The sequence below is a fragment of the Ursus americanus genome, chromosome 14, assembly GCF_024610735.1.
Source record: "Ursus americanus isolate L20-20 chromosome 14, mUrsAme1.1.p, whole genome shotgun sequence".
Taxonomy (NCBI): domain Eukaryota; kingdom Metazoa; phylum Chordata; class Mammalia; order Carnivora; family Ursidae; genus Ursus; species Ursus americanus.
The window spans coordinates 59479038-59502945 of NC_142140.1; the positions used below are offsets into that span (position 1 = coordinate 59479038).

At 59.4% G+C, this 23908-nt stretch overlaps 1 protein-coding gene across 5 annotated transcripts; it reads right to left on the minus strand.

The window, feature by feature from the left end:
• Positions 1 to 942: 942 nt before the first annotated feature.
• Positions 943 to 18177, minus strand: PWWP3A (PWWP domain containing 3A, DNA repair factor). 5 transcript variants are annotated; one of them, XM_045800209.2, is made up of 14 exons: positions 18158 to 18177; positions 16989 to 17117; positions 16314 to 16399; positions 15146 to 15216; positions 12903 to 13742; positions 11875 to 11976; positions 10021 to 10091; positions 8576 to 8652; positions 7870 to 7930; positions 5886 to 5961; positions 5415 to 5465; positions 4514 to 4950; positions 2875 to 2963; positions 943 to 1268 (listed from the first exon to the last, which is right to left on the minus strand). In XM_045800209.2, the coding sequence occupies exons 2-14, from the start codon at positions 17043 to 17045 to the stop codon at positions 1214 to 1216; spliced, it is 2073 nt and encodes a 690-aa protein (XP_045656165.2). In that variant the 5' UTR covers positions 17046 to 17117; positions 18158 to 18177; the 3' UTR covers positions 943 to 1213. The 5 variants fall into 5 exon arrangements, with proteins under 5 accessions (XP_045656165.2, XP_087723575.1, XP_087723576.1 ...); XM_087867449.1 differs by lacking the exon at positions 18158 to 18177 and adding an exon at positions 17782 to 17873; XM_087867450.1 differs by lacking the exon at positions 18158 to 18177 and adding an exon at positions 17662 to 17842 and having other exon boundaries at positions 12909 to 13742.
• Between the last annotated feature and the right edge of the window lie 5731 nt (positions 18178 to 23908).

Consider the following 23908-nt stretch of genomic DNA (forward strand, 5'->3'; position numbering starts at 1 on the left):
TCCTGAGGCAGGCTCCCCCCCCCCCCCAACCAGGAGCCTTCTGGAGCTCCGGCTCAGCGTGCCATCTCCCCTGGCCTCTCCAGCTGCACAGATGACCTGGGGTTCTCCGCGTGGCCCCGGCCTCTGCCTGCTCAGATAGCACCTTCTCAGGGCTCGAGCCCACCCGCCCCCCAGCAGGCTCTAAGCCCCTGCTGCAGTGGCTGCTGTGGGCTGAGGGGCCCTCCGTGGAGGGGAGGGGTGGGGAGGCTGACCCTCTTAGACACAGCAACCCATCACAGGGCGGGGGTGCTACCCTGGCCGGGTCTCGAGATGAACCCCCCCACCGTGTACTCACTGTGCAGCGTCCCAGCAGCTTAGAATAAAAAGTTCATTTGAGTATGGCTTTGACAGGCCACAGAATTTCTGTGACTGTGTGAGGACGGGCCACAGCAGGTCTCCAAAGGCCAGGGCCGGCTCTGGGGACCCTCGGGCACCGGTGTGACCCACCAGCTGCCTCCTTTCTTGGGCCTGGGCAGGGACATGAGTCTGACCTCCAGACAAAGGCCTTGCTTCTAGACAAGCAGCCCACACAGCACACTCCTGTCCCTGCGCAGACCCCACGGCTTCTGTGGGCGGGAGGTCCCAGCCCTCCAGGCAGAAGAGAGGCCGGCCAGCCGGTGAGACAGTGCTCAGCCCCAGACTGGATGCAGCCACACGTGAAGATCCACACGGACGGGGCAAGGCAGTGGTGGGCTCGCACTGCGACGCACTGCCCACACGGGGATGAGGTGGAAAGCGGCTGCCGGAGCGGTACCGCCGCACATGTTTCCCAGCACAGGGAGTCACAGCAGACACTGCAACGCGAGGAAACAGGAGAGCGGCACCGCGGCCTCGGGGCTGCCTCCAGAACAGGGAACCATAAAAAACACACACGTGTTCTGCAGGAATGCACTCACATCAGGCTCTTTCTTAAAACTCCTGTTTAATGTTGGATACAGTGCTTTTTAACATAAACCCAAATGTGCACCTTATATTAAACGATACAGTACAGTCACAACTAACGATATGCAGTAAAATAAAACACATTTTTCTTTCAAAAACCTTTCAGGAACCATACCTTCCAAAAAAGCCAGGAAAAGCGCACCCACAGAAGAGAAGCGAGCACACTCTGGGCCCCGGCCCTGCAGACCGCGCTCACGCCCCAGCCACAAGAGCCGCGGCGGCCCCTCCAGCGTCAGCACCGCTGACTCCTTTCTTCTAGGAGTTGGTTATCAAATATTTCTTTTTCCCTTCAGAAAATAAAAGGAGAAAACCTCATTTTAGTAATTCATCTTGTCTTAGAATATGAAATAGACAAGTCCGTGCTTCCTGGGGAGAGCGTCTCCGTGTGGGGAGATGGAAAGTTCTGGAGACGGAGGGTGGGGGTGGCTGCAGGACAGGGTGAGTGTGCTTCATGCTGCGGAGCTGTGCATTTAGAGACGGTTACGATGGAACATTTTATATTTTGGAACATTGTGCGTTTTATCACAATTTAAAACAAACAACTTTTTAAAGAGTGTGAACTATCAAATCATCCTAATTGAACAACTCCCTGATAAGAAGAATTACATTAACAGGTGTTTGGGGCACCCCCCCCCCCGGGTTGGTGATAGCAACAAAGAACACGGATTCTGACAGTGGGCAAGTCCACGTGAGCACGTGGCTGCTTGGTGGGCACCCCTGGAGGTGTCACCACAAGCCGAGGGGGAAGGAGGTCGATGGCTGTGGGGGCGGGGCCAGCCGGCACTTGGTTAGAGACCGCGTCCCTCGAGTCCAGAGAAGGAGGCCTCTGCCACCGTCGGCACGGCCAACATCATTTACGTGGTGCACCCGAAATGTCCACGGCAGGTCAAGAGCAGCGGCAGAGTGTGAAGACGGACAATCGTCCTCACAGGCACAACGGCCAGGCCCTTGGCCGTGGAGGAGGAAAGCGCCTGGCTAGACGGGGGGCACGCACTGGCTCCGACCCTGCTCTCCCAAGAACCCTATTCTGTATTTGCGTCGAGGGCACCGCGCTGGGCCAGATCCAGGGACAGAAACACCAAGTCTCCCCGCTGCCAAAGGCCCTTCGTGTTCCGCTGACTCCTGCACACAGAGCCAGACGGACTCTTCTGTGGATGGCTTTGCAGGCAGCCTCCCCACCGACCGAGACCTCCTGGCCTCCTGGCACGTGGCAGCACCCTCCCCGGGAAGGAGCGCGGCCTCCTGGGAGCCAACTTCGCCGTCCAGCATCCGTGACGCTGGGCCCAGTCGACCCTGGACAGAGACCCTGGACTGTGACTCTAGTTGAGTCTTCAGCCTGTCACTGCCACGTGGGCCCAGCCTGTTCCCAGCAAGGCCTGGCAGCAAGCCCAGAGACGGGATTAGAGGCTCTGGGGGCCAAAAACCCCAGAGCGGCTAACCACACCGACGGAAGAGAAGCATCTTCATCACGGCATTCTTCCGACCAGCTAGGAAGGGCCCGGGGCGACCGCTGCCGTGTAATCTTCCTGTGCTTTCTCAAACGGCCACGGCACTGGGGCAAGGGGAGAGAGCTCGAAATGTAAACGGGAGCCCGTGAAACGCGCCCAGGGAGCAGCCCCGGTGGACGGCCTGCGGGCCGCGGCGTGGGCCGGGGTCCAGCTCTGCCTGCTGTGACCAGCTCGGGGACACGCCCAAGGAGAACGCGGCCAAACGCTGGCTTCACAGGGTCCCTCTGGCAACTCCTAGCCAACGGAGTATGTGGTTCATTCACCCACCGCACCTGGATCAGCGTGTGGGCAAGAGGGGCCTCGAGCCCCAGCCGCCAGCACGGCGAACGCAAGCCCTTCAAGCCACGCCGCCGCTGGCGTGGGGGCAGCGCCCTGAGCAGCCTACCGGTAGCTGAGGGACGGTCCCTTGAGGTACTTCTCCTCGGCTGTCTTGTAATCCACGGCGTCCACAGCCGCAATCGCGCAGATGATGGCCTGCAAGAGGGCAGAGGGCGCTCAGCCGCGGGCAGCGGGTCCGTGCTGCCCGTGGAGCTCGAGGGGTGCGCGTGGGGCCCAGTGCAACTTCGGAGCAGCTCCCACAGACACGCACGGGATCTGTGAGGCCTCTGCTCGCAGGGACTCTTCTGCGTCACATCCATGACGTGGTCTTTGGGATGAGACACAAGAGTTCATGTCACTAAAAGCAGAAAATGAGGCAGGACCAAAACCAACAAGCCCGTGTGTGAAAACTCGTGAGTTCACAGTGTTCAAACAACAGGAAAAACGCACAGCGATCGTCCAAGCACATGGCACGTGTGACGCGGAGAAATCCTTGCTCTTTTCCTCAGAAGAAACAGAACTGTGGTTACTAAAAACGTGATTTTTTATTTTTTTTAAAGACTTTATTCATTTGGGGGGGGGCGCATGACGGGCAGAGGGAGAAGCAGGCTCCCCACCGAGCAGTGAGCCCCATGCGGGGCTAATTCCCAGGACCCTGAGATCCAGACCTGAGCCGGAAGCAGATGCTCCACCCACTGAGCCCCCCCCCCCACCGCCGACGCCCCACCCCGAGGAAGGAGCCTGTGTGGGGCGTGTGGCCAGCGAGGAAGGAGCCTGTGTGGGGCGTGTGGCCAGCTCGTTTGGGAGAGCTCGCGACTCTCAGTCCCAGGGTCCTGAGTTCCGGCCCCACACTGAGCATGAGATCACTTCAAAATAAAATCTTACAAGTCAAACAGAGCTTAACGTCTAGAACAGGGCCTCCCCCGCCCCCTCCACCCTGGGCACTGCTGACATCGGCAGGCTGCTCTTGGGGGGCGTCCCGAGTACTGAGGGGTTAGCAGCAGCACTGCCCCCCCCTCGTGAGAACCACAGCCGTCCCCACACGGGGACCAGTGTCGCTGGGGCAGAACCACCCCTTCCTTAAAGACACACACTGCTGTACTTAAGCATAAAAAACTTTGGGGATTCCCCCCATAATAATCGGGAGGGAGCTAGAAACACAAACAGAGTGAGGTCACTACCCCAACTGGGTGCCGGGCACGCAGGCTTCCTGATGCTGTTTTCCTTTCGTATGTATTTGAAGCTTCCAGTTATAAAGGCAAAAATCTTTGACCTTGGTAACTTCTCCCACGCGTGCCCACACACGCCCACCAGGGCCCCGACCTTCAAAATGACCAAAGGAGTCGCGTGTGTGCTTCTGCCCAGCCGAACCCCGGCTGGCCGTCCAGGAGAATTACAGCAGCCCTTTCCACAAGCAACATCGATTCCAGAAACGTGTCCACGTGCACATGGGGACAAAGCACGCGGCTCTCGTCCCCCCGCACTGGCCACGGGGTCTATACACTAAGGCCCTGTCACACCACCCAGGGAAGGCCAAGGCGGGCGCCGGGCTCCACGCTGCCGTGGCCTCCCGGGCACACTTCCGGAGAATGACGTCCCCGCACCAAACCCCAGCCCCGTGTGGCTGGTGGCCCGGGTTCCGGGCCCCGGCTGCAGACCCCCCACCCGTCACTGTGCACGGCAGCCCTGCCGTCTACTCAACTCACTTCAGGCAGAAGAACATCGAGGATGAAGCGGATCCTGTCGCCGTTGATCCGCGCCAGCGTCCTGCTGCCTGTCTCCTGGTAGACGCCCTGCAAGTACTTCACCACCAGGTCCAGCTGCTCCTCATCCTCCAGGTACGTCTCCACGCACGTCATGTACTGTCCCGAATTCAGAAACGTCTTCAGCCACCGTGACGGCTTCCTGTTCTTCAGGATGGCCCGCAGGTGGCCCTCAGTGCCCCTCGCTTTCACGATGTACTCCACCAGCTTCTGGTTGGCCCGGTCCCGGGCAGCCCGGGACCGGTCAGGGAGCACCTTCCTGTAGGGACGCCTCTTCCTCTGGGGGCTCCCCACCACAGGCTCCTCGGGGTCTCCCTTGCTCAGCTGTGGGAACCTGGTCCCCAAGACATCCTGCTGGATGGACTTGCGGACGGGATAACCTGCAGACCAACGACACACCCGTGGGACTGCCAGCCTGTGTGGGAGGGCTCCCTCCTCCTCCCTTCGCTGTGCTGTCTGGGGGCTCTGCGGGAGAGGCCCCCCGGGCCCCCGGGCACAACCACCACAGCCCTAAGGGCTCCTCCTCTGTGGGACCCCACGTCTCTCCCCAGCTCAGCTGGACACCAGTGTGGCCCACACGAGCAGAGCCCCAGGGCTACGGTGGGACTATGAGTTCACCCAAAACTCGAGCAACCAGGAAGGCAGGTGCAAAGCGCCACCGTTCACACATCTTGGAGAAGAGGCCGGGTGCCCGGCGGACAGGGGGGTGGCCGGCATCGTGCCTGTTCCAGGCAATCTAGGGTCAGCCTCGGGACAGCACAGGCTCCGCCCAACAACAGCCTCCCGAGCTTCAGACACATAGCACGGTTGCTTTGCTCCTCCGAAGAGGAGCCGGCGCACTTACTTATATCGGCGGCGTAATATTCCAGGAAAGAGCCAGCAAAAGAGCCGCAGCCTGCAAAGGAGGCAGGAGCCCCGTCACAGCGTCAGAGGCGCTCCGGGACCACCCTGAGGGACCAGGGTCAGCGTGCCTGCCCCGCGTCAGCCCCACCCGGACCCCTTCCCGAGAAGGCGGACGGGACACCAACACCAACGCTGCCGTCACGGTGCCACACGCCCCTGGGGACACCTAGAAAGGCTACTGTCTAAGGATTCCCAACGGCCAGACTTGTGGTGGATGGAAACCAACTCTTTGATTCGAAGCAAACTCCACCTTCCGTTCACACCCAGTATCTCCGTCTCTCCCGGGAGTCTGCCCACCTGCCCTTGTTGGGGACAAGACTGCCACAAGCCCAGGCCGGACGGCCATGCAAAACAGGCCTGTGCTCTGTCCCCAGCCCAGTCCCTCTGTCTGAGGGCATGCAGGCCCACGTACCCAGCCGGACCCTGTAGTCCGTGATCAGGGAGACGCACCAGCCGATGGCCTGGTCAAAGTCCTCCTTGGCTTCGTTCTGCAACAAGACCCAGACGGCAGCTGTCAGCAAGAGGCCACAGGGGATCCTCCAACCCTCCCTGTGCCCTCACCTCCTGCGTCTAGGCCACCGAGCCGGCAGATGCCCCCATGCAGGGCTGCTGAGGTCACATGGGGAAAGGCCCAGCTGCTCAGAAAGTGGTCACGTGGGAGCGGTGTGCTCTGGGACAGGACAGCTGGGGGCACCCCAACGTGTGGCTGATGTTACCCAAACAAGACTTGAAAGTCACGCAAAACAAATCCTTCTAAGAGATATCTTTGTACGCTTGGCCTAGAATGGTGTCGGCTCAGTCAGGAGGAAGTGCTGCCCTAGGACCGAAGGATACTCGGCCACCGGTCAGGGCACCACCTAGGCCTCAAGGTCCTCACCTGCAAACTGAGGACAATGCACCGGTGAGGACACCTGAGCTGGGACGATGGCTCCCTACCTGAGATCCACTTCCTGGGTTATGGCCACCTCAGCCTGGCCTTCTTCCTGTGGCCGCGGCACGGGGCGGGTGTGGGACATAGGGACAGCAGGCGCTGCCGCTCCTTGCTCGGGAAGGCGGGGCTCAAAACCAGGACTGTGACACCGGGCCGGACCATCAACAGACCAGGTCAGTCCGAACAGTGGCTCCAGGGGGCGGAGCTCTTGCCACCGAAACAGCCCCTCAGTGGCCCCGTGCACCCCACTTCACAGGTGGGCCTGGCTTTTCTCGGGGAGCAGGAAGACGGGCAATAGGCCTCGTCCCAGCATTTGGATTATGTAAGGCCACACACCACCTTTGTCACAAAACACAGGTCCGTGTTTGGGGCACCCAGACCTCAAAGCAAGATTCCTGCTCTCCTTTCTGACTCCCCCCCATTTTGGGAAAGCTATCCAGATTTCCGAGAGTGGCCGTGGGGTCAGGGCCAGCCCCTGGCCTGGAAAGTTGGGTGACCAGCTCCCCACACTCGTGGGCTTGTGCTTCAGGGAGCATGGAAGCTCCTGAGGCCATGGCTGGCCCTCTTTCAGAACCGGGCCCCGCCCACGGGTGTCCGGACAGGGACTGGCTGCCCAGGACGGGCTGCCGCTCAGAAGCAGTGGTGACCACACTCACAACAGACAGAAGCAGAATCACCTCACAGGGACACACACATCCGTGGAAGAAAGAGAAGGCTGGGGTCTGACGTGGGTGCCCACCTTCCCAACGCCCGCCCACACCGCAGCCCATGTCTGCTCTGCTCAGGGAGACAGCCGGTGGGCAGAAGGCTCCCCGGACCGCCTCCCCCGTCGAGGTCCCAGGCAGTCCACGCCGACAGGAAGGCTGTGACGCGGAGCCAGGAACCCGCTCACTGGGCTGGGACAAGAACTGCACGGGGGCGGGAGGAGGCTAGAAGACCCCTCCCCTCGGTGGGGTATGTATTGGGAAAGCTGGTGTAACACACACAGCACCTCAGGGCTGCACAGACAGTGGGTGGAACGGACAAGCGCCTCGTGGCTACTGGGCTCAGTGTACGATCAAGGGCCAGCCACGGCACCTGGGGGGCTCAGCCACTGGCAAGCCCAGGAAGGCCCCTGTGGGGCGCCATTGCAGCCGAGCACTCAGGCCCCCCAGGCCTCCCCCCGTGCCCCCCCCCCCCCCGTGCACACCTGCAGGCCTGCTGTGCCCTCGGCACCGTGCAGGCACAGCCTCCGAACCATCGCCTGCACCGAGACGCCGGCCTCGCACCCGTGCAAACCGTCCTCTGCGCCAAAGGCTGTTCCCTTGCCTGGACAGTGGGGGGATGGCCGGCAACCTCCCAGGGCCGTGGTGCTCCCCACCAGGAACGGCTGGAGCTGAGCCCGACAGACCCCATCACGCGGGAGTGCACAGCTCCCGGCCGCCACGGCGGCCCCTTACAGGGGCATGAACAACAATGCACCTACCAGGAGGGCCTGCTTCTCTTTGCAATCAAAGTGCTTCAATCTTTTGAGAGACACTGTGATGCTGGAAGCAGAGAAATGAAAGTTAACGTGAAGGAACATCATCTCATAAGTCAGGACGATGGTTCCCTCTCCTCTGATGAAACTAGTAGGGACCGTGGGGACCTCTGCCAGCAGCAGCTGCCCCAGGAAGCCCGAGACAGGCCCTAGGGGACGTGGTGAGACACACACATTCCTGGCCACCTATGGGAGATGGAGGCAGCACCCGGGGGCCAGAGGGTCCGAAACGTGTTTCCAAAGTGCCTTTGAGCAGACAGGCACAGGAGGGTGCATTTTCATCCCAAGATTAAGGATTGGTAGCAGATTACCGGACAACTAACCAAACGGCAAAACAGGTGGAGGCAGGGTCGCTGCTCACAGCACCTCCGACGACAAACTGGAGTACGGTTTAGGGGAACGGGCGGGATCCACTGTGCGTCTAACTGGGCTGCCTTTCAAAGTCGGCAAATGAGGTTTGGAAACTGGACTGTCTGAGCAGTCCCTTTCAACACAGCCTCTGTCTGGACTCCTCTTCCGGGGAGCTGGATCGCAGGGGGCACGAGAGACCATCCTAGCCCTGGACCCCGGCCCCCTCCCCACACTCCCGGCGCCCCCGAGCCGGCAGGCCTTCACCCGGGAAGCGTCTGCAGAGAGCGGACAGCTGGGTTACCCTCTCCCTTTCGGATCCATGTGCCCCTCGATAAAGAGCACACTGGCTTTCTTCTCTCTTCGCCGGACGCTCTTGACCTGTTGACAAATCCAAAACAAAGCATCAAGAACCCAGAAGAGGCCATGTGTTTGAAATACCTTCCTGACTTCTTTTCACCGTGCAAGATGGCGCATGGCTGGCGTGTGATAAGGAATGCTACTGGCTGGGGGGCACAAAGGCCAAGCCCCCAGGTCAGAGGCTCAGACGCCACCCCGTCTGCTGCTTGCACCACACGGTGCCCACAGGTGAACAGCAGCAGGCCGCACGGGGCTCTGTCCTCTCTCATCACAGAAAGACCCAAGCCTGCTGCTACCCGCCACCCTTGCGCGCGCCGCTCTCTGGACTCAGCAGGACGGGCTCATTCGCATTCTCGGGATGAGCAGTGAGCTCAGGCAGGTGGGACCAGCCGAGGACGCAGAGGCGGCGATGCCTGACTCAGACCAGCCTCCTCCCTGCCCGGGGGTACCCCCCCCACCCCCCACCCGCGTGTCCCCAGCGCAGCCGTACACCAGAGCTGGCGCCAGGAACCTGTGACCTTGGAGACCCAGCAGGGCCCCCAGGGAACTGGTGAAAATGAGGAGGAGAGGTCCAGGAAAAGGGTGCCAATCACAGGGGAAACGAGCGCCTGCCATGAAGTGAGTACTGAAGGGAGGCCAAGGAGCCCCGATACACGACCCCCCACAATGGCGCAGAGACGCTGCACGGACACCCGCACTTCATCTGCACGTCTGTTCAAGCTCCACCTTCTGCCCGGCAAACCCCGCACAGATGTTGACCCTACCGCTGCTACAGCTGGTCCGCCCCCTCCAAGGAGGCCATGCTGCCCATGGGAGGTCAGCCTCACGGCGACAACAGGAGTGTCTCCAGCTCCTGCAAACACCCTTCCAGATTTACAGTCACTGTTTCTCACTACTAAAGCCCTAGAGCTGAACCGTTGGAATGCTGTCTACGCTGGAGAAGGAAGGCGAGGAGCCGGCATGCTGCCTTGGCCTAAAGGGTAAACGGACAGCCCGCGCCGTCCAGGCACACGGAGAAAGCAGAGCCAGGAATTCCACCGCACACGCACAACCGGTCCCCACCCTGAAATCTGAGCCATTTAAAAGCTCCCACAGGAGAAAGTCCTGGGCGCACGGTATTAGAAATCAGCAAGCTGCACACATTGTCTTAGGCAGGCTTTCCTGACCCTGCTCAGTCATGACTGGACCTAGGACCCTCACGCTCAACTGTGCCAAAATACCCAACTCCCCTTACTCAGTAAACGTCTCCAGAAACCCTGTTTAGAATTACAAGGCCGTCGGTTTCCCCCAGTAAAGAGCTCTCCCGGGCCCCAGCAGACACAAATGGGGGGCGAGGGAGCAGAAGTGCAGGGGCTTCAGTGGGGTGTCCCCGAGGCCGCTGGTGCTTACCACTGCGGGCCAGAAGGGGTATTTCTGGTGTTTAAGCCAGACCAGCATTCCTACTTCAAACGAGCGTGGTTCTAGAATTAAAAAGACAAACAAAAAAATAAACAGCAAGTCAGAGCCACATCCCACACCAAATGCACCAACTGAAGAAACCGCAATTGTTGCCGGTCCCTTAAACCTGACTGGTCAGAGGTCGTGTGTCGTGCCCCCGGTTTGGAAGGTAGTCTCATGACAACGCTGGCTGGCGACTGAGCGCGGGCGACGCGTGCTGCTGCTGAGCGGGGACAAGTCGGGGTCAACTCTGTACCGCTGTGGCCACTACTCCATAAATCTCAAATTATTCCAGACTCAAACATTTTTTAAAAAGAGTGTGGCACAGAAACTCCAACAAAAGAAGCAAATTCCTAGAAAGCTCCTCAGTCTCAAAAACCGGGCTTTATCTTCAAAGGAAGAAAATAATGAATAACCAAAATCATCATCCAGTGACCACGTATCTCTGAACAAAATTTAACAGGATTTCCAACCAAATACAAACTCCAAAACGGATCATTTAAATGTTGAAACAATGAGGTAACGAAAGCTTGCAGACACGAGAGGCTGCTTTTCCAAGCGGAGGCAAAACGAGCCCCGCTCCCGCGGTGCCCTGGAGGCCAGCGTGGCCGCGAGGCAAGGTCTGTGGACAGGAAAACGCCCGCAGTGAGCGTGCAAAGGACTGTCATCCATCTGGTGAGAACCGTCAGGGCCCCGTGAGGACAAATAGGTCACGGGAAACACCCAGACGGACGTCAGGCTGCCGGAGTGGGGGGGACAAGACAAAATCAAATGGAAGCAAAAACCAGGGGGTTTCTCGGGGCTGTGGTGACCTGGGCCCCCGCCGGCAGCAGGTGGGCGAAAGTGCCCTTTTAGACAAAGGCACGGCGCCCCTTCTCTGGCCGAGTAAGTCCCACTCCTGGGAGCGAAGCCTGCACGGTTCTTTCCCAGAGGCACGTGCCAGGCACGTCGCAGGCCCCCAGGCGTGGAACCATCAAGGCACCTGATGGCGGGGGAGGGCTCGGTGAGGAACGAGCAGTGGCTGCAAAGAGTTATCAGAAGACCACAGGCAAGTGTAAACTGTGTCCGAGTTATCATCAGGGCACAAAGAGCAACGCACGCCTGTAGCACAGATACAGAGAGGTGCTGCCGGCCGGCGGACAGGAGCCGAGTCACAAGGGCACGCCCTGCCTGCCGCACCAGCGTCGGCCTCCCCAGGCGCCGGGTGTCGCCCCTGGAGAGGTTCCCCCCACTTCCGCATATTATTTTTACAACATCTTATGAATCTGTTATTATTTCATAACGAGAAGGCTATAAAACCCCAGACGACGTTAAAACGAAGAATCAGTGGGTGAGTCTAAAAACGAAATTCATTCTGACGGACTCCACGAAACAGACTACGTTGCTGTCGGTAGTTGGTTCAGGATCCTGGGTCTTTATTTCCAGTCCTTCCACAAAGAGAACTGGGGGCGTGCACCTACGCATGTCTGCTCTGCTGCGGACAGCCCGTGCGCGTGGGAGGGGTCCCGGCCCCACTGCCTCTGGCCGGACACCCTGCCTCTCTGGACAGACCTGCAACTGCCATCCCCCAACGTCTGGAGGCAGCGCCAGGCCACACCCCAACAGTGGCAACTCCCAACTCTGCACTTGGCTGTCCTTCCGTCCCACGGAGGGGACAGGATGACACGCACAGGGAGCAGTGTGCCAGCAGGAAGAAAATAAAGCAGCGAGAGACGTTTAGCCGAAGACGGCAGGGACGCCGGCCGCCTCTGCCCAGGGGCTCCCCTCGAGCGGCAGCACATGCTCTCACTGCTTCTCCAGACTTACCGTGATAGAAAAGGATTCTGGGCGGCTCCTCGTCGTCCTCGTCTTCCTCCAGAATGGAACGAATGGGACTGAACTCCACTGACTCTCCTGAAGACTGACGGTCTGCCGGTGATGGGGGATCAGATTTCACTGTCACCGTCTCAGAGACTCAGCCCAAGAAACCCACTTCCTGATACACGACCGTCGACGCAAACATAACAGATTCCGTATTACAGATTCCCACGTCGCCAGATGCAGAGTGGGTACGCTCTCGTCAAAGGACACTTACAGGAAAAATAAACGAGAGACAAAGAGGGTGGGGGGAGAGAGGCCGAGGGGCAAGTGCACAAGCGGCGGTGTAAGCAGAGCAAGGGGACGGCTGGGGGCTCGGTCTCTCCAGCGCTGAAGCGGCCGGGGGGGGACACGGGGACAGCCCGCGCCCCTTCCTGCCGCCTCCGTATGGGCCGGACACCGAGTCTAAACACATGACGTTTAAACTCAAGGCAGAAACCGGAGGACGTGTGTAGACAGTGGGTCTGCAGGCACGGAAGCCCACAGAAACTAACAGCTCTCAATCAGCAGCTCAAAAGAAAGAGGGACGCGGCCACGCTCAAACGAAAGGAGCCACCGCGCAGGACTGTCGCCGCACAAAAGTGCGTCTCCACAGGAACCGGGAAAAAGCCGGGAGCCCGGTGAGCGAGTGAATCACTTCTGAGATTCCTGCCCGCTCAGGAGGCGTGCGCTGCGCTCCTACACGTCTGTCGGAGCCTGGCCCTGGGGGTGCGGCCGCGGCCTCAGTGCAGCCACCAGGCTCGGCCCGGTGCCCCACGCCCTCTCCAGTTCAGAACAAAGACACAAGGATTTGGGACTAGTCATAATTACAAGCCGGTGGGAAACACAGAAAGCAATCCGGCAATCCTTGCTCTGCCTCTAGTTTGATACGACCTCATCAGGATCAGGTTAAAAAACACACGAGTGCCTGAGCTGCATTGGCCACGAGAGAACCCAGATCCGCCCTCCGCCAGCACAAGCGAATCTCGGCCACAGACCTTCACCTTCCTCCGGCAGGAAGCGAAGATTCCTGGTCTCCTCCGTGGAAGCGCGGGGGGCGGGCAGGCTGCGTTTGGCAGCACTGCGCAGAGTCATGCCCCCCCCGGGCCCCTGCCTGGGTGCCACCCCCGGCCCCAGCTGCGTGGCGGGCGGCCTCTGGCTGCCATCCGGGCACAGCCGCTTGGCAGGGCGGCCTCGGGCATCTGGGCAGGTGGGGCGCCCCGAGGTCGGGAGCACAGTGGGGCCACTCAAAGGCAAACCCGGGTCTCGCCCTTTGGCCCACAGACCCTCCTCCCTAACGCAGGGAGGTGACCTGGGGGCTGCCGGGCTGCTCTCTGTTTCACTGTCTCCCTCCGAGAGCGAAGGTCCTCTCTGACACCAGCTAGGCTCCTGTGCTAAATGTCTTCCCCTTTTGCTCGGGGCCATCCGCCTTCTGCGGCACATTCTTGATCCACTGCCATCCTGAGAACCACCTCTGGCTGAAGGAACCACCAAGGCTCGTGGGCTTTCGTTTTTCCCGAGCGCCTTCCTGTGGTCCACTTTGCACTTGGGGTCCTTTCTACAAGGGGGTGAGCCCGACAGCCTCGGGCGTACACGCTCCCTCCTCGGGGGTCCACAATTGCTCGGCACGTCTTCCCGGAGACCAGAAGAGCTGGGGTCACAGAGCGAGGAGGCCAGTTTCATAGGCCTCTCTCCTGAGGACAGAGCAGTTCTTTCTTCCCCTGAAGAGGTTTCTTGAGGCAAACTGCTTCTCTGGTTCAAAACATCCAGAGCCACTCGAAGCGAGCGTCTGTAGGCCAGCTCCTCTAGGGGTTCAGCAGGAACCTCATTCTCGGAGGCTGCGGGGAGAAGGAAACAAAGCCTGGTGATGACCAGGCGTCTGGCACTGCCGTCAGAGCAGGGCCCCCTACGACTGACTCGGGCTGTCATACCTGAAGGGAGGACTGACCCTTCTCAGCTCCGTCTTTCCCGGAGCGGGACAAGGCCACAAATGACAGCTATTGTTCGGGGCTGCGGGGCTCCGCTTTTCCAAACAAACTGCCTGACCCCAGCCTGACTGGGTTACGAAGATAAATCCCTCCAGATCACAAAAAAAATACCACCAGCAAAACGTACTCAGACGCTTCCCAAATCCTCCCAGCCTCACAGTTTCAACTTCAATCAGGCTCAATAAAAACCCTTGCCAACTCCATAAAGAACTCTGCAACGTGTTCTTGGGTAGCGGTGGGGGTGACAATCAGCGGATGAAAGGGACCCATTGTGGGCTGGTGGATTTTCCGTACTTCTGTGCGAGGGCGTTTCCAAGCCAGAAAAGAGCATCGCGGGCCTGGAGATTTCAGCCTGACCTCCTCACTGCCACTGTTGCCTTGACTCACCCCGACCCACTGATACGGCACTATTTACGTGAACGAGGTGATGGACGTGACATCACAACTCAGCGAGCATGACCCCTTCCCGGGTTACTAGTAACGGCTCCTACAGACCCCCAGCCCCACACGACCCAGGCAAACGAAAATGAGCGTCTGAGAGGCGGTGGCGGACGCTGCCTAAGGTCCAGGGGATGCCGCTTTGAACAAAAGCGGTTTTCCCAAAGACAGAGGAAAACAGACCCTATTTCATACACACCATTGGAAGGATTTCTGGTCAATCTTTCCACGAGACTAAGAGCGCTCGCTACAGGGGGTACGTGCCCCCACTCTGCGGCGGCAGAAAACACTTCTGCTTAGGTTTGCCGAGCTGCCAGCAGGCGAGCGCACAGTGAGCCCCAGCACCGTGGGGCTCGGGCCCTCCCTCCCGCTGAGGAAAGGCAAAGGGGGTGGGTGTCTGCGAGGAGAGCCCCAGCGGACCACGGGCACCTGACAGCAATGCTGGTCTCCCCAGAGCTTGGCTGTGGAATTTAAATACACGAGCCCTGCTCTCAAACCCCGGGCAGAGAATGACCCAGCACGGACAGCAGTTTTAGTCTTCCTGTGGGATAGGGGGTGGCGGGGAAGGAAGCATCTCCCCCACCTCCTCACGGAGGTAAATGCACACTGGAGGCCATGGCTGTGACCAGCAGACTCCAGTGCTCACAGCAGGCCACACTGGGAGTCAAGAACAGGATCGGTTCTGGAGCAAAGTCTGGAACGGTTTAAGAAAACAGATCCCTTTTCCTCTTCTCCTTCTGCTCAGGGTGACCTGGGGAGCAGGGTCTTTCCATTCTCCCACGCGGGCTCTTTGGTACTTAGAGACATGCTCTTACCCAGGGAGGAGGCGATCCGTTCGATGTGGGCCGTCTTCAGGGTTTCCACGTCTGTGCTTCTCACCTCAATTCTGCAGGGACAGAAACACCCGTTATCTGCTACCAGCCAAGGCCAGGAAGACATTTTCAAACATGTTTTTCTTTAGATGACAAAAGAATTAGATTCATTTTATTTCTTCTCAACCTTCAACTTAAACCAAAAGTCACAGCCAACTAGGAATTTACGTGCCTGAGGTTAGAGGCAGCGAGGACCCTGGTGAATGTGGTTTTTTTTATTTCCTTTTAAGACAGAAAAGGTTGGCTGGATTTAAGAGTAAAAATGAATTCAAATTGTGACTTTTATGAGGCGAATCCTACTTTCAACTGCGCAAATAACTCCTTTGTTAGATTTTCAGAGTAGATGATAATGTCACTAAAAGCTGTTTACAGCCCAGCAGGTGTGTTTTAGTTTAAAAGGATGCACGTTCCTTTTAAACTGGAGTATTCAATTACCTTCCCAGCCGCAGGGAAAGTGTGAGCTGGGGACTAAGCAAGCTTAGGAGGCTGCTCTGAAGAGAGATGGGGACCTGGGGAAGCTGTAACTGGAGCTGACGAGGTTTTATTCTTTCTGAATTGGGAATTCTTCCCTTAGACACAGCAATACCATGATCATACGTGATCTGGGCGTTTTAATCATCCTGGGTAATATTATGTTCTTCCATCTCCGGATAATCAAGAGCAAAAGAGTAATGTGCTTCCACATAGTATGTGCCTTCTGAATACTAAACAGTAGCTGCTTATTAGACGGACAAGCTGAGACATCAAACATTTTAAAACTGATAGGCCTGTCACAAGTTTCTGAGAAAAAGACACACCAATCTGCAGGAAGGAACCATCCCTACGTGAACCCCAACAAGAGTTTCCCCTGCGTATAATTTATATTCACCCGATTTCCGCACTGATCTTACACAGAGTACCTCACATGGATCTTTCGATTTCCAAAGGGACATTAAAAAAAACAAACCAACCACCAACCAGTCTTTTCCTCTTAAGATTATTATGAGCACAACTCTGTTGCAATAACTGAAAAATTACTAAACCCTTAAAAGTGGAATTCACTTTTGGAGGGGGGGATGCAGTATCAGAAATCCCACAAAAGTAATACTAAAAAAAACCCACAACACTTAACTTTTCATCTAGGGACAATATTTGAACACTTAGAAAAAATTCCTTCTTTCTTTTATTTTTTGTCGACATCTCAGTTCTGGCCAACACCTACATTAAAGAAGAAAAAAAAACTGTTGTTACGAAGACCTGAGGAACAGTTAACACAAACACTAGTAGCACGTAGATGCAGACGGCAGCTAATTCTTAAAACACACGACCTGGGGACTTCAGCAATATCCTGTCCCATCCCGTGACTTCGAAGATGGGGGAAACCAAGGCACACAGGGTCAGTGGCAGACACCGGCAGGGAGCAGGGCCTTGGCCTGGCAGTCGGGCACTCTCCCCGGCCTGTTGCTAGAAAGTCTCCCCACAGCACTCCCGTTATTTCCCAGGGCAGGGCTCCCTTCCTGATAGTGCCTAGAGTTACACACTGCCTCACACGCCTTTCTGAAGCTGAATCTGGGTTTCTTTTTTCCTAAGTGTGGAAAAAAAGACACTTCGGAAAGCGTAACCTTGTAAGCACCAGACCAGAAACCCCATCCGGCGGGGACCGAGGACGGGTGCCAACAGACCCAAGCGTCAGCTGCTCGGCTTGGTTCCTCCGCAGAAGGACCTCCCAGGTCTCTCCTGACAGAGGTTTTCCTTGTCACCCCAGAGTCCTGCGCAGCCCCCGGAACAACAGACCGAAGGCTGTCACCTTGGCAGGCCACAGTCGCTTCTCCCATCTGCACAGGACATACTGGGCGTCCGTCATGACTTGGACTCATGTGGCAAGGGGGAGCGAATGGGCACAGCCGGGGCGCTTGCAGGTCTGACGCGGAGCGCCCTGCAACACAATTGGCACAGTGGCTCGGGGGCCGCCTGCGGACGGCCGGGCCGGTGGTGGCACCGCGCTGCGACCCGGCCCGGCCTCGGACGCCCGCCGCCCACACCACACGGCCGCGCTCACGCCCGCAGACGTGCAAACGGCTCCCGAACAGACCGTCCCGCGCCCGAGGCCTGCCTCCGCCCCGCGCTCACACCCCGCCCCGCCCCGCGCGGGGACTCGGCCCCAAGCGCAGAGGACGGCGCCTGCCGCGGCGGTGTCCCTCAAAGGACGGGGACAGCTGCACCGCTGTCCTCCCGGCCGCCCGCCCACGGGCACCGCAGCAGAGGGGTGCAGGCCGAGGCCGGGCTCGAGGATAGGCCGGGGAAGGGGGGGTGCACGCGGCAGGGCGGGGCCTCGGCGAGCAGGGAAGGGGGCGCACGCGGCAGGGGCCGACTCGAGCCCCCGGGGACCCTCCTCTCGGGGTTCGCCCCTCCCCCCAGGCCCGGCGCGGCCGCCTCAGCCCCCGCAGGCCGACCCGCGGGACACAGCCCGCAGGGCTCACCGGGCGCCCGGCTTCCGCAGCGCGGCGTCCCCGAGCCCGGCGCGGAGGACTAGGAGGCCACGGCGGCCCAACGTCGGCGGCACCCGCGCCTTCCCAGCCGCCTCCCGCGCCCGCGCTCACCGCCGCCGCTGCCGCCGCCGCCGCCGCCACCGCCCCCCGGGGGCCGGGGGCGGGGCCAGCTTCGCGGAGCCGCCAAGCCCCACCCCCGCCGCCGACCAATGGGGCGCGCGTAGCCGCCCCGGGACCCGCCCCTTCCGCCTGGGCAGGCGTGCGCGCGGTTGACTGATAGGCGCTGCGCGGACGCGCGCGCGGTTGATTGACGGAAGCCGGGAGGGGGGCGGGTGCGAAGCCGAGGGGCGCCGAGCGGGCGGCCTCCGTCCGGGCCGGCCCCGCTCTCTTTGTGAACCCGCCTCTGCGCGCCGCGGCCTGGAGAAGGCGCCCCCTCCATCTGCCCCCCCCCCCCCGCCCGAGAGAACCTTCCAGAGCCTTCCAGAACCTTCATGGTCCTGAGGCGCCACGTGCTGCCGCGGTGCCCACGGCGGAGCCGCTAAACGCAGCCCGGGAAGCAGGTACCAGCGCGTGGGCCGGGCTCCGGGGTCGCGTCGCCTCTTGTCAGCTTAATCCCCAGGCGTCGGCCAGCCGTGACCCTGAGCAAGCGGACGCCGCCAGGCCTGTGGCCCCGAGCTTCACGCCCCCCGCGGGCGGAGGGGCGGGGAACTTGGGGGGGCAGAGGGGCAGGGGGGCGCGGGGGCTGACGCCGGGGGGGAGGGGCGGGGGGGCAGAGAGGCGGGGAGGTGCAGAGGCCGACGCCCGGGGGGAGGGGGGCAGAGGAGCAGGGAGGCGTAGGGGGGCAGGAGGGCGCAGGGGCCGATGCGTGGGGGCGGAAGCGTGGAAGCCCAGGGCAGGCAGGGAGCGGGGAGCTGACGCCTGTAGGTGGGTGGGTGGATGGAGGAAGGGGACGGAGCTGACGCCCGGGGAAGCGGGGGGGGGGGGGGGGGAGGGCAGGAAGGCGCTGCCGCCGGGAACCGCCCAGCTCCACCGACGCTGCGCCCTGTTCCCGCCTCCGGGTGTAGACGGTGTCCGCGGCTCTGGGCCTGGGCACGGTGCCCGCTGAGGTCCCCTTGGGGCCGTAATGAGGGGGTAGGATGGGTGCCGACGGTAGTGGAGTCCGAGTTCGGAGGCGCGTTTGCAGAGTGCGGGTTCAGCCGTGGTTTGGAACGGCTCGCCCTCGGCCGTGTGTGGGTCTGAACGTGGCTGCAGTCGTCGTGGGTCAGTAACGAGGTTAACACGCCGCTCAGCCGTCCGCAGGTTAGCCGCGGTGGAAGCCGCGCCGCCGGGCCCTCGGCACGCTGGGCCGCGCGGGGCAGCGCCAAGGAAGCCTTCCCGGACCGCTGCTTGACCTCGTCCGCCCCGGGCCTTCCGGCGTTCAGAGCCCCGGCCACAGTCTCGCGTCTGTCAGATGTGCTCCGAGAGCCGTGCGGTACGTCGTGCGCAGACGAGTCCCGCGAGTTTCCAGCAGCGCAGTGGGCTTCGCCGAAATCCACAGAGACCCTCCCAGATGCTCGAGCAGGACGGCGGTGTTGGCGCCGCGTTTGCAGGGGGAGTGCTTCCCGGAAGCCTGAACTGAGCCCCAGAGGGTGTGCCTTGTTCAAGGGTGTCCTCTCGGCGTCTGTGCTGGTCCTTGGAGCTCCTGTAGCAGTAGCCTCTCGCGCAGCGCGCAGCGGGCGTCTCGGGTGTGGGGTGTGCGGCAGCTGTTTCAGGGACTGCCTGCTACCCGGGCTGGGTGTTCGGTGCTGAGCAAAGTGGCGCTCAGGGAGCTCAGTCTGGTGGAGAAGACACGTAACAGTAGTGACGGCAGCATCCCAGCGCTTTACAGTTACCAGCTCATTTATGGCGGGAACCGCAGAAGGTCGGTGTCACGACTACCCCGTTACTTTGGTTATCCCTCTACCACAAAGCAGCGCAAAGCCTATTAACCAGAACCAAGTTTGCTTCCTCACCGTTACGCAGCCTGGCCTGGGTTCCCCTGGGTGCTTCTGGGTGCGCCCTGGCTGTCGCGTGTGTGCTTGGAGGGGGGCGTCGGCAGCCGGGCTGGTGCCTCTGCCTGTGCGCTCAGGGCTCCTCCACCCTCGGAGGGGTCCGCGCTTGCTCCGATGGCGTCACTGGAGTCTGCCATGGCCACCCAAGGTTCCCAGGAGCACAACCCATTTTACAGACAAGGAAACCCAAAGAGAAGAAAGTTGACCCATTCGTTCAAGTCAGAGCTGAGATAGTGTTTTTAAGATTATTTTTTTATTTATTCCAGAAAGAGAGAATGAGCAGGGTGGGAGAGCATAGGCAGAGGGAGAAGCAGTCTCCCCCCTGGGCAGGGAGTCGCATGCGGGGCTCCATCCCGGGACCCCAGGATCATGACCTGAGCCGAAGGCAGACGCTTCACTGACTGAGCCACCCAGGCTCCCCCAGAACTGAGATGTGAAACGGGAAATCTAGCTCCAAAGCCCAGACTGTTACCCATTGTACCATGAACCACATACAGGTTCTGACAAAGCTAATAGAGGAAGAGTTCGAGAAACCGAGAGAGTAACAGAGACAGTTCTGTTTGTGGCCAGGGTTCGGGGGTGGAGGGGATCATGGAAATGACATTTAGCCTGAAAACCTGATGTCTGAATGGCCTGGGGACTGGGGGAGAGTTTTCAGAGCTTAGGGGGCCATGCAAAGGCCCTGGGGTGGTGGAAGGCCCTACTTGTCAGAGAAAGTAAGTGATGCCTGGTGAGGCCAGGAACAAGGGTTGGGGAAAGCAGAGGGAGTCCCTCAGGGCTTAGGTGTGCCCTAGGCGGGTTTTTTGTTTTTGTTTCTAATTTATTATTTTATAATAATCACAGATTCACAGAAGTTTGCAGAAGGAGTCCAGAGAGGAACCTTGTACTTGTCACTCCCCTTCCCCCCATGGTTTTATTTTGTGTGTCTGTAATACAGCTTCACAACCAGGACGCTGACATGATACAGTGGTGTGTGGAGCTTTGAGCCATTGTATGATGCATAGATTGTGTACCGCCCACCCTAGTCAAGACATAGCTACAGAGAGCTCCCTCCAGCTACCCCTGCTAGACCCCCACCCGCCCTGCTGCCATCTCGTCCCTGGGCACCACAGATCTGCTGTCCATCTCTAATTCCCTGAGAATGCTCTGTAAGTGCAACCATACAGCACACAGCTTCAGAGACCTGCTCTTCCCACTCGGCACGATACCCCAGAGAGGCATCCAAATTCTCACATGCCTCAGGAGTTCCTCCTTTTTGTTTGAGTAGTGTTCCATGTGGTGCACGTGCCGGATAATCTCCCTATTTTGAGGTCCCTAGTGTCAGTCCCATGTATGCATCGTTTCCAGGGATGAGTGTGTGGACATCTTTAGGACCCACCTATCCCACGCAGGGGATCGAGGAAGAGTGGAGGGTGTGATCTAGGGGCTGGCATACCACGTCTGCCCTGCGTTCCCAGACCCAAGCATAGCCGCACAGCTGGAGCTAGCTGCTGGCCGGCTGGGAACTTGTCTTTATCCTAGGAGCCACTCCCCCAGTTGTAAGGGAGGTGCTGCTACTTGGAGAAGGGACATTTAAGGACAGCTAGCAACCCCTGCATCAGAGCCTGTCCCTACCTCACCCCAGGGGCGGTTGAGAGGAGTCACCAGGCCCTTGCCTGTGAGTGTCTTGTAGGCTGCCCGGCACCCCAGAGCTGGGGCCCTGGTGGGCACAGGGAAGTTAATTTCAGGGAGGCAGGTGCTGTGGGGTGGACAGAAGACCTACATATTCGGGTTGGCTGGGCTCCTTGAGCACGTCGCCTCTGCCTCAGTTTCCCCACTGTGAGTTAGGGGAGACCGCATTGGGTGTCTCACCTGTGAGCTGCTGCCTCTTACCCATAGTCACAGTGGTAGAGAAGGGTGGTTTGTCTGTCCCCCACCCAGCCTGGGGGAGGGGCCTGGCCTTCCCTCCGGGGTCTGTGGGTCGGGAGCCTCAGAGTGCGGTCCAGAAGAGATGAGGATTGAGTGACTGGGTGAGTGCCCAAGTGGGCAGATGCCTCCCTGGGGGGCTGCCCGGGGGACTGTGCCAGGAAGCCCCACGTAGACCAGAGCAGAGTCTGTGGTACTCAGGACCCTTAGCCCCGTAGCGTGTCAGATAGAGGGAAGGCTGCTACTGTGACTCTAGGGGGCTAAGAGACCCCAAATAGAAAGGCACCCACACGTCCTAGGTGTCTTCTGCTGAGACTTTAGGTGCGAGCAGCCGCACCACCAGCTCTTGTCCTCCCTGCCTCCTGTGGGCTATCCTGGCCCAGGCTTTCGCCTGCTCTGTGTCTTTGACGGTGTGGCAGGCAGAACACTAAGACAGTCAGTGGCTCACGACCTTGTGTAATCCCCTCCCCTTAAGTGTGAATAGAATTTGTGATGTGATGGGTGTCATGTCTCTGATTATATGGTACAGGGCAGAGGTGAAAGGATCTTCTGGATGGAATGGAGGTCCTTCAGCAGTTGACCTTTAGGGAAACCTGGGTGGCTCAGTTGGTTAAGTGTCTGCCTTCGGCTCAGGTCATGATCTCAGGACGTCATGATCCCAGGATCCTGGGATCAAGCCTGGCATCGGGCTCCTTGCTCAGTGTGGAGCCTGCTTCTCCCTCTCCCTCTGCTGCTCCCCCTGCTTGTGCTTTCCCTCGCCCCCCCCCCATTTCTGGCAAATAAGTAAATAAAATCTTTTTTAAAAATCAGTTGACCTTTAGTTAATGAAAAAGAAAATTATTTTGGTGGGCCTGACCTAATCAGGAGAGCCCTTTAGACGAGGGACTGGGAGTCCTCCTGAGGTCCCAGGGACTCTTCTGTGGCCAAGGAGAAGCAGGACACCACAACGTATGCAGCTGCCCAGAAAGGAATTGTACCAACAGCCCTGTGAGCTTGGAAGGGGCATCTGCCTCAGAGGCAGCATAGGCCCAGCCAACCCCTGGATCACCACTGCAGACACCCTGAGCACAACACCCACCCACGTGTCCCCCAGGCTCCCAACCCACAGAAACGTTCAGAGGAGCGTTGTTTTAAGCCTCTAAGTTTGCTGTCACTTGCTACGTGGCATACCTCCATCCGCCGTGGTGGAGTTCCCAAGCTCCCTCTCCCGCCTTCGTTGATTGTTGTTTCCATGGTCTCCCCGGCCGCCTTGCCCTCCAGAGGCCCAGGTCAAGGTTCAGCTGCTTCAGGGAGCCCTCCCTGGGAGCCCACAGCCGGTCTGCACCTGCGGTGTGGTGGTCACTGGTGGGGTTCCCGTCTGTTTAGTTCTCCCTCCTGATGGCACAGGGTGACTCACACTTCCTACCCCAGTCAACGCAGGCATGGCTGTGGCATGGGTGCCAGTGGAAGAAATGGGAGCCCAGCACTGTGGCCACATGTGTTCACCCTCCTCTCCTTTCTGCCCACCCCAGGAACCGGTTCTGTCTGCCCCTGACCCGGCCAGTCCTGAGAGCAAGGAGGACAGTGACACAGTTGAGTCCCACAGCTGTAGTGGATGACTGGTGGCGGAGTTCCTTTGGCTGCTGTGATAGCACCGTCGCCTGGTGGCTTACAACAGTAGCCATTATGATCTCCTGCTTCTGGAGAAGTCTGAGGTCTGGGCAGGACTGGTTCCTTCGGGGCCTCTGAGGGAGGGCTGTCCCACCTCTGTCTCCCAGCTCCTGGGGCTCTGGCCATCCTTGGCTTGTGGACACATCCCTCCCCTCTCCGCCTCCGTCTTCACATGGACTCCTTCCCTGCCTTGTGTCCCTGTTTCCTCTTTTTGTAAGGACACCCGTTATTGAAGTCAGGGCCCATCCTACTCCATTATAGTCTCATCTTAATTGCCAGCAAAGACCCTACTTCATCAGGTTCTGAGGTTCTCGGTGGACGTGACTTTGCAGGGGGACACTGTTCGGCGCAGTCCCCGTAGCACGTGAGAGAAACGAACCTTTGTTGTTCACAGACGCTGAGCCGAGGGTGTTTGTCACATCGTGCAGTGTCGCGGGTTTACGCTGTAATGTATGTACTGGTCTGCGTGCTTGTCTTCGGCTGGATGCTGACCTCCTGCCAGTGGGAGAGGGCGTATCATTCATTGTTGTGTCGTACAGGACGGGGAAGAATTCATTTTACCAGCCGGTACCAGAACATATTCTGGAGACGCCAGTGGGCTTGTTTAGGAAAATACCTTAGTTAGCACTAGGGAGCGGTCGGGGCAGCCCTTA

Excerpts from the sequence above, each read along its gene's own strand:
- PWWP3A (XM_045800209.2), bottom strand. The coding sequence starts at position 17,045 with ATGACGGACGCCCAGTATGTCCTGTGCAGATGGGAGAAGCGACTGTGG. Across the intron at positions 11,977-12,902 it reads CCTGCCGGAGGAAGGTGAAG|ACCGTCAGTCTTCAGGAGAG; the intron begins GTCTGTGGCCGA and ends CATCACCGGCAG. Across the intron at positions 7,931-8,575 it reads ATGGATCCGAAAGGGAGAGG|CATCACAGTGTCTCTCAAAA; the intron begins GTAACCCAGCTG and ends CTCTGCTTCCAG.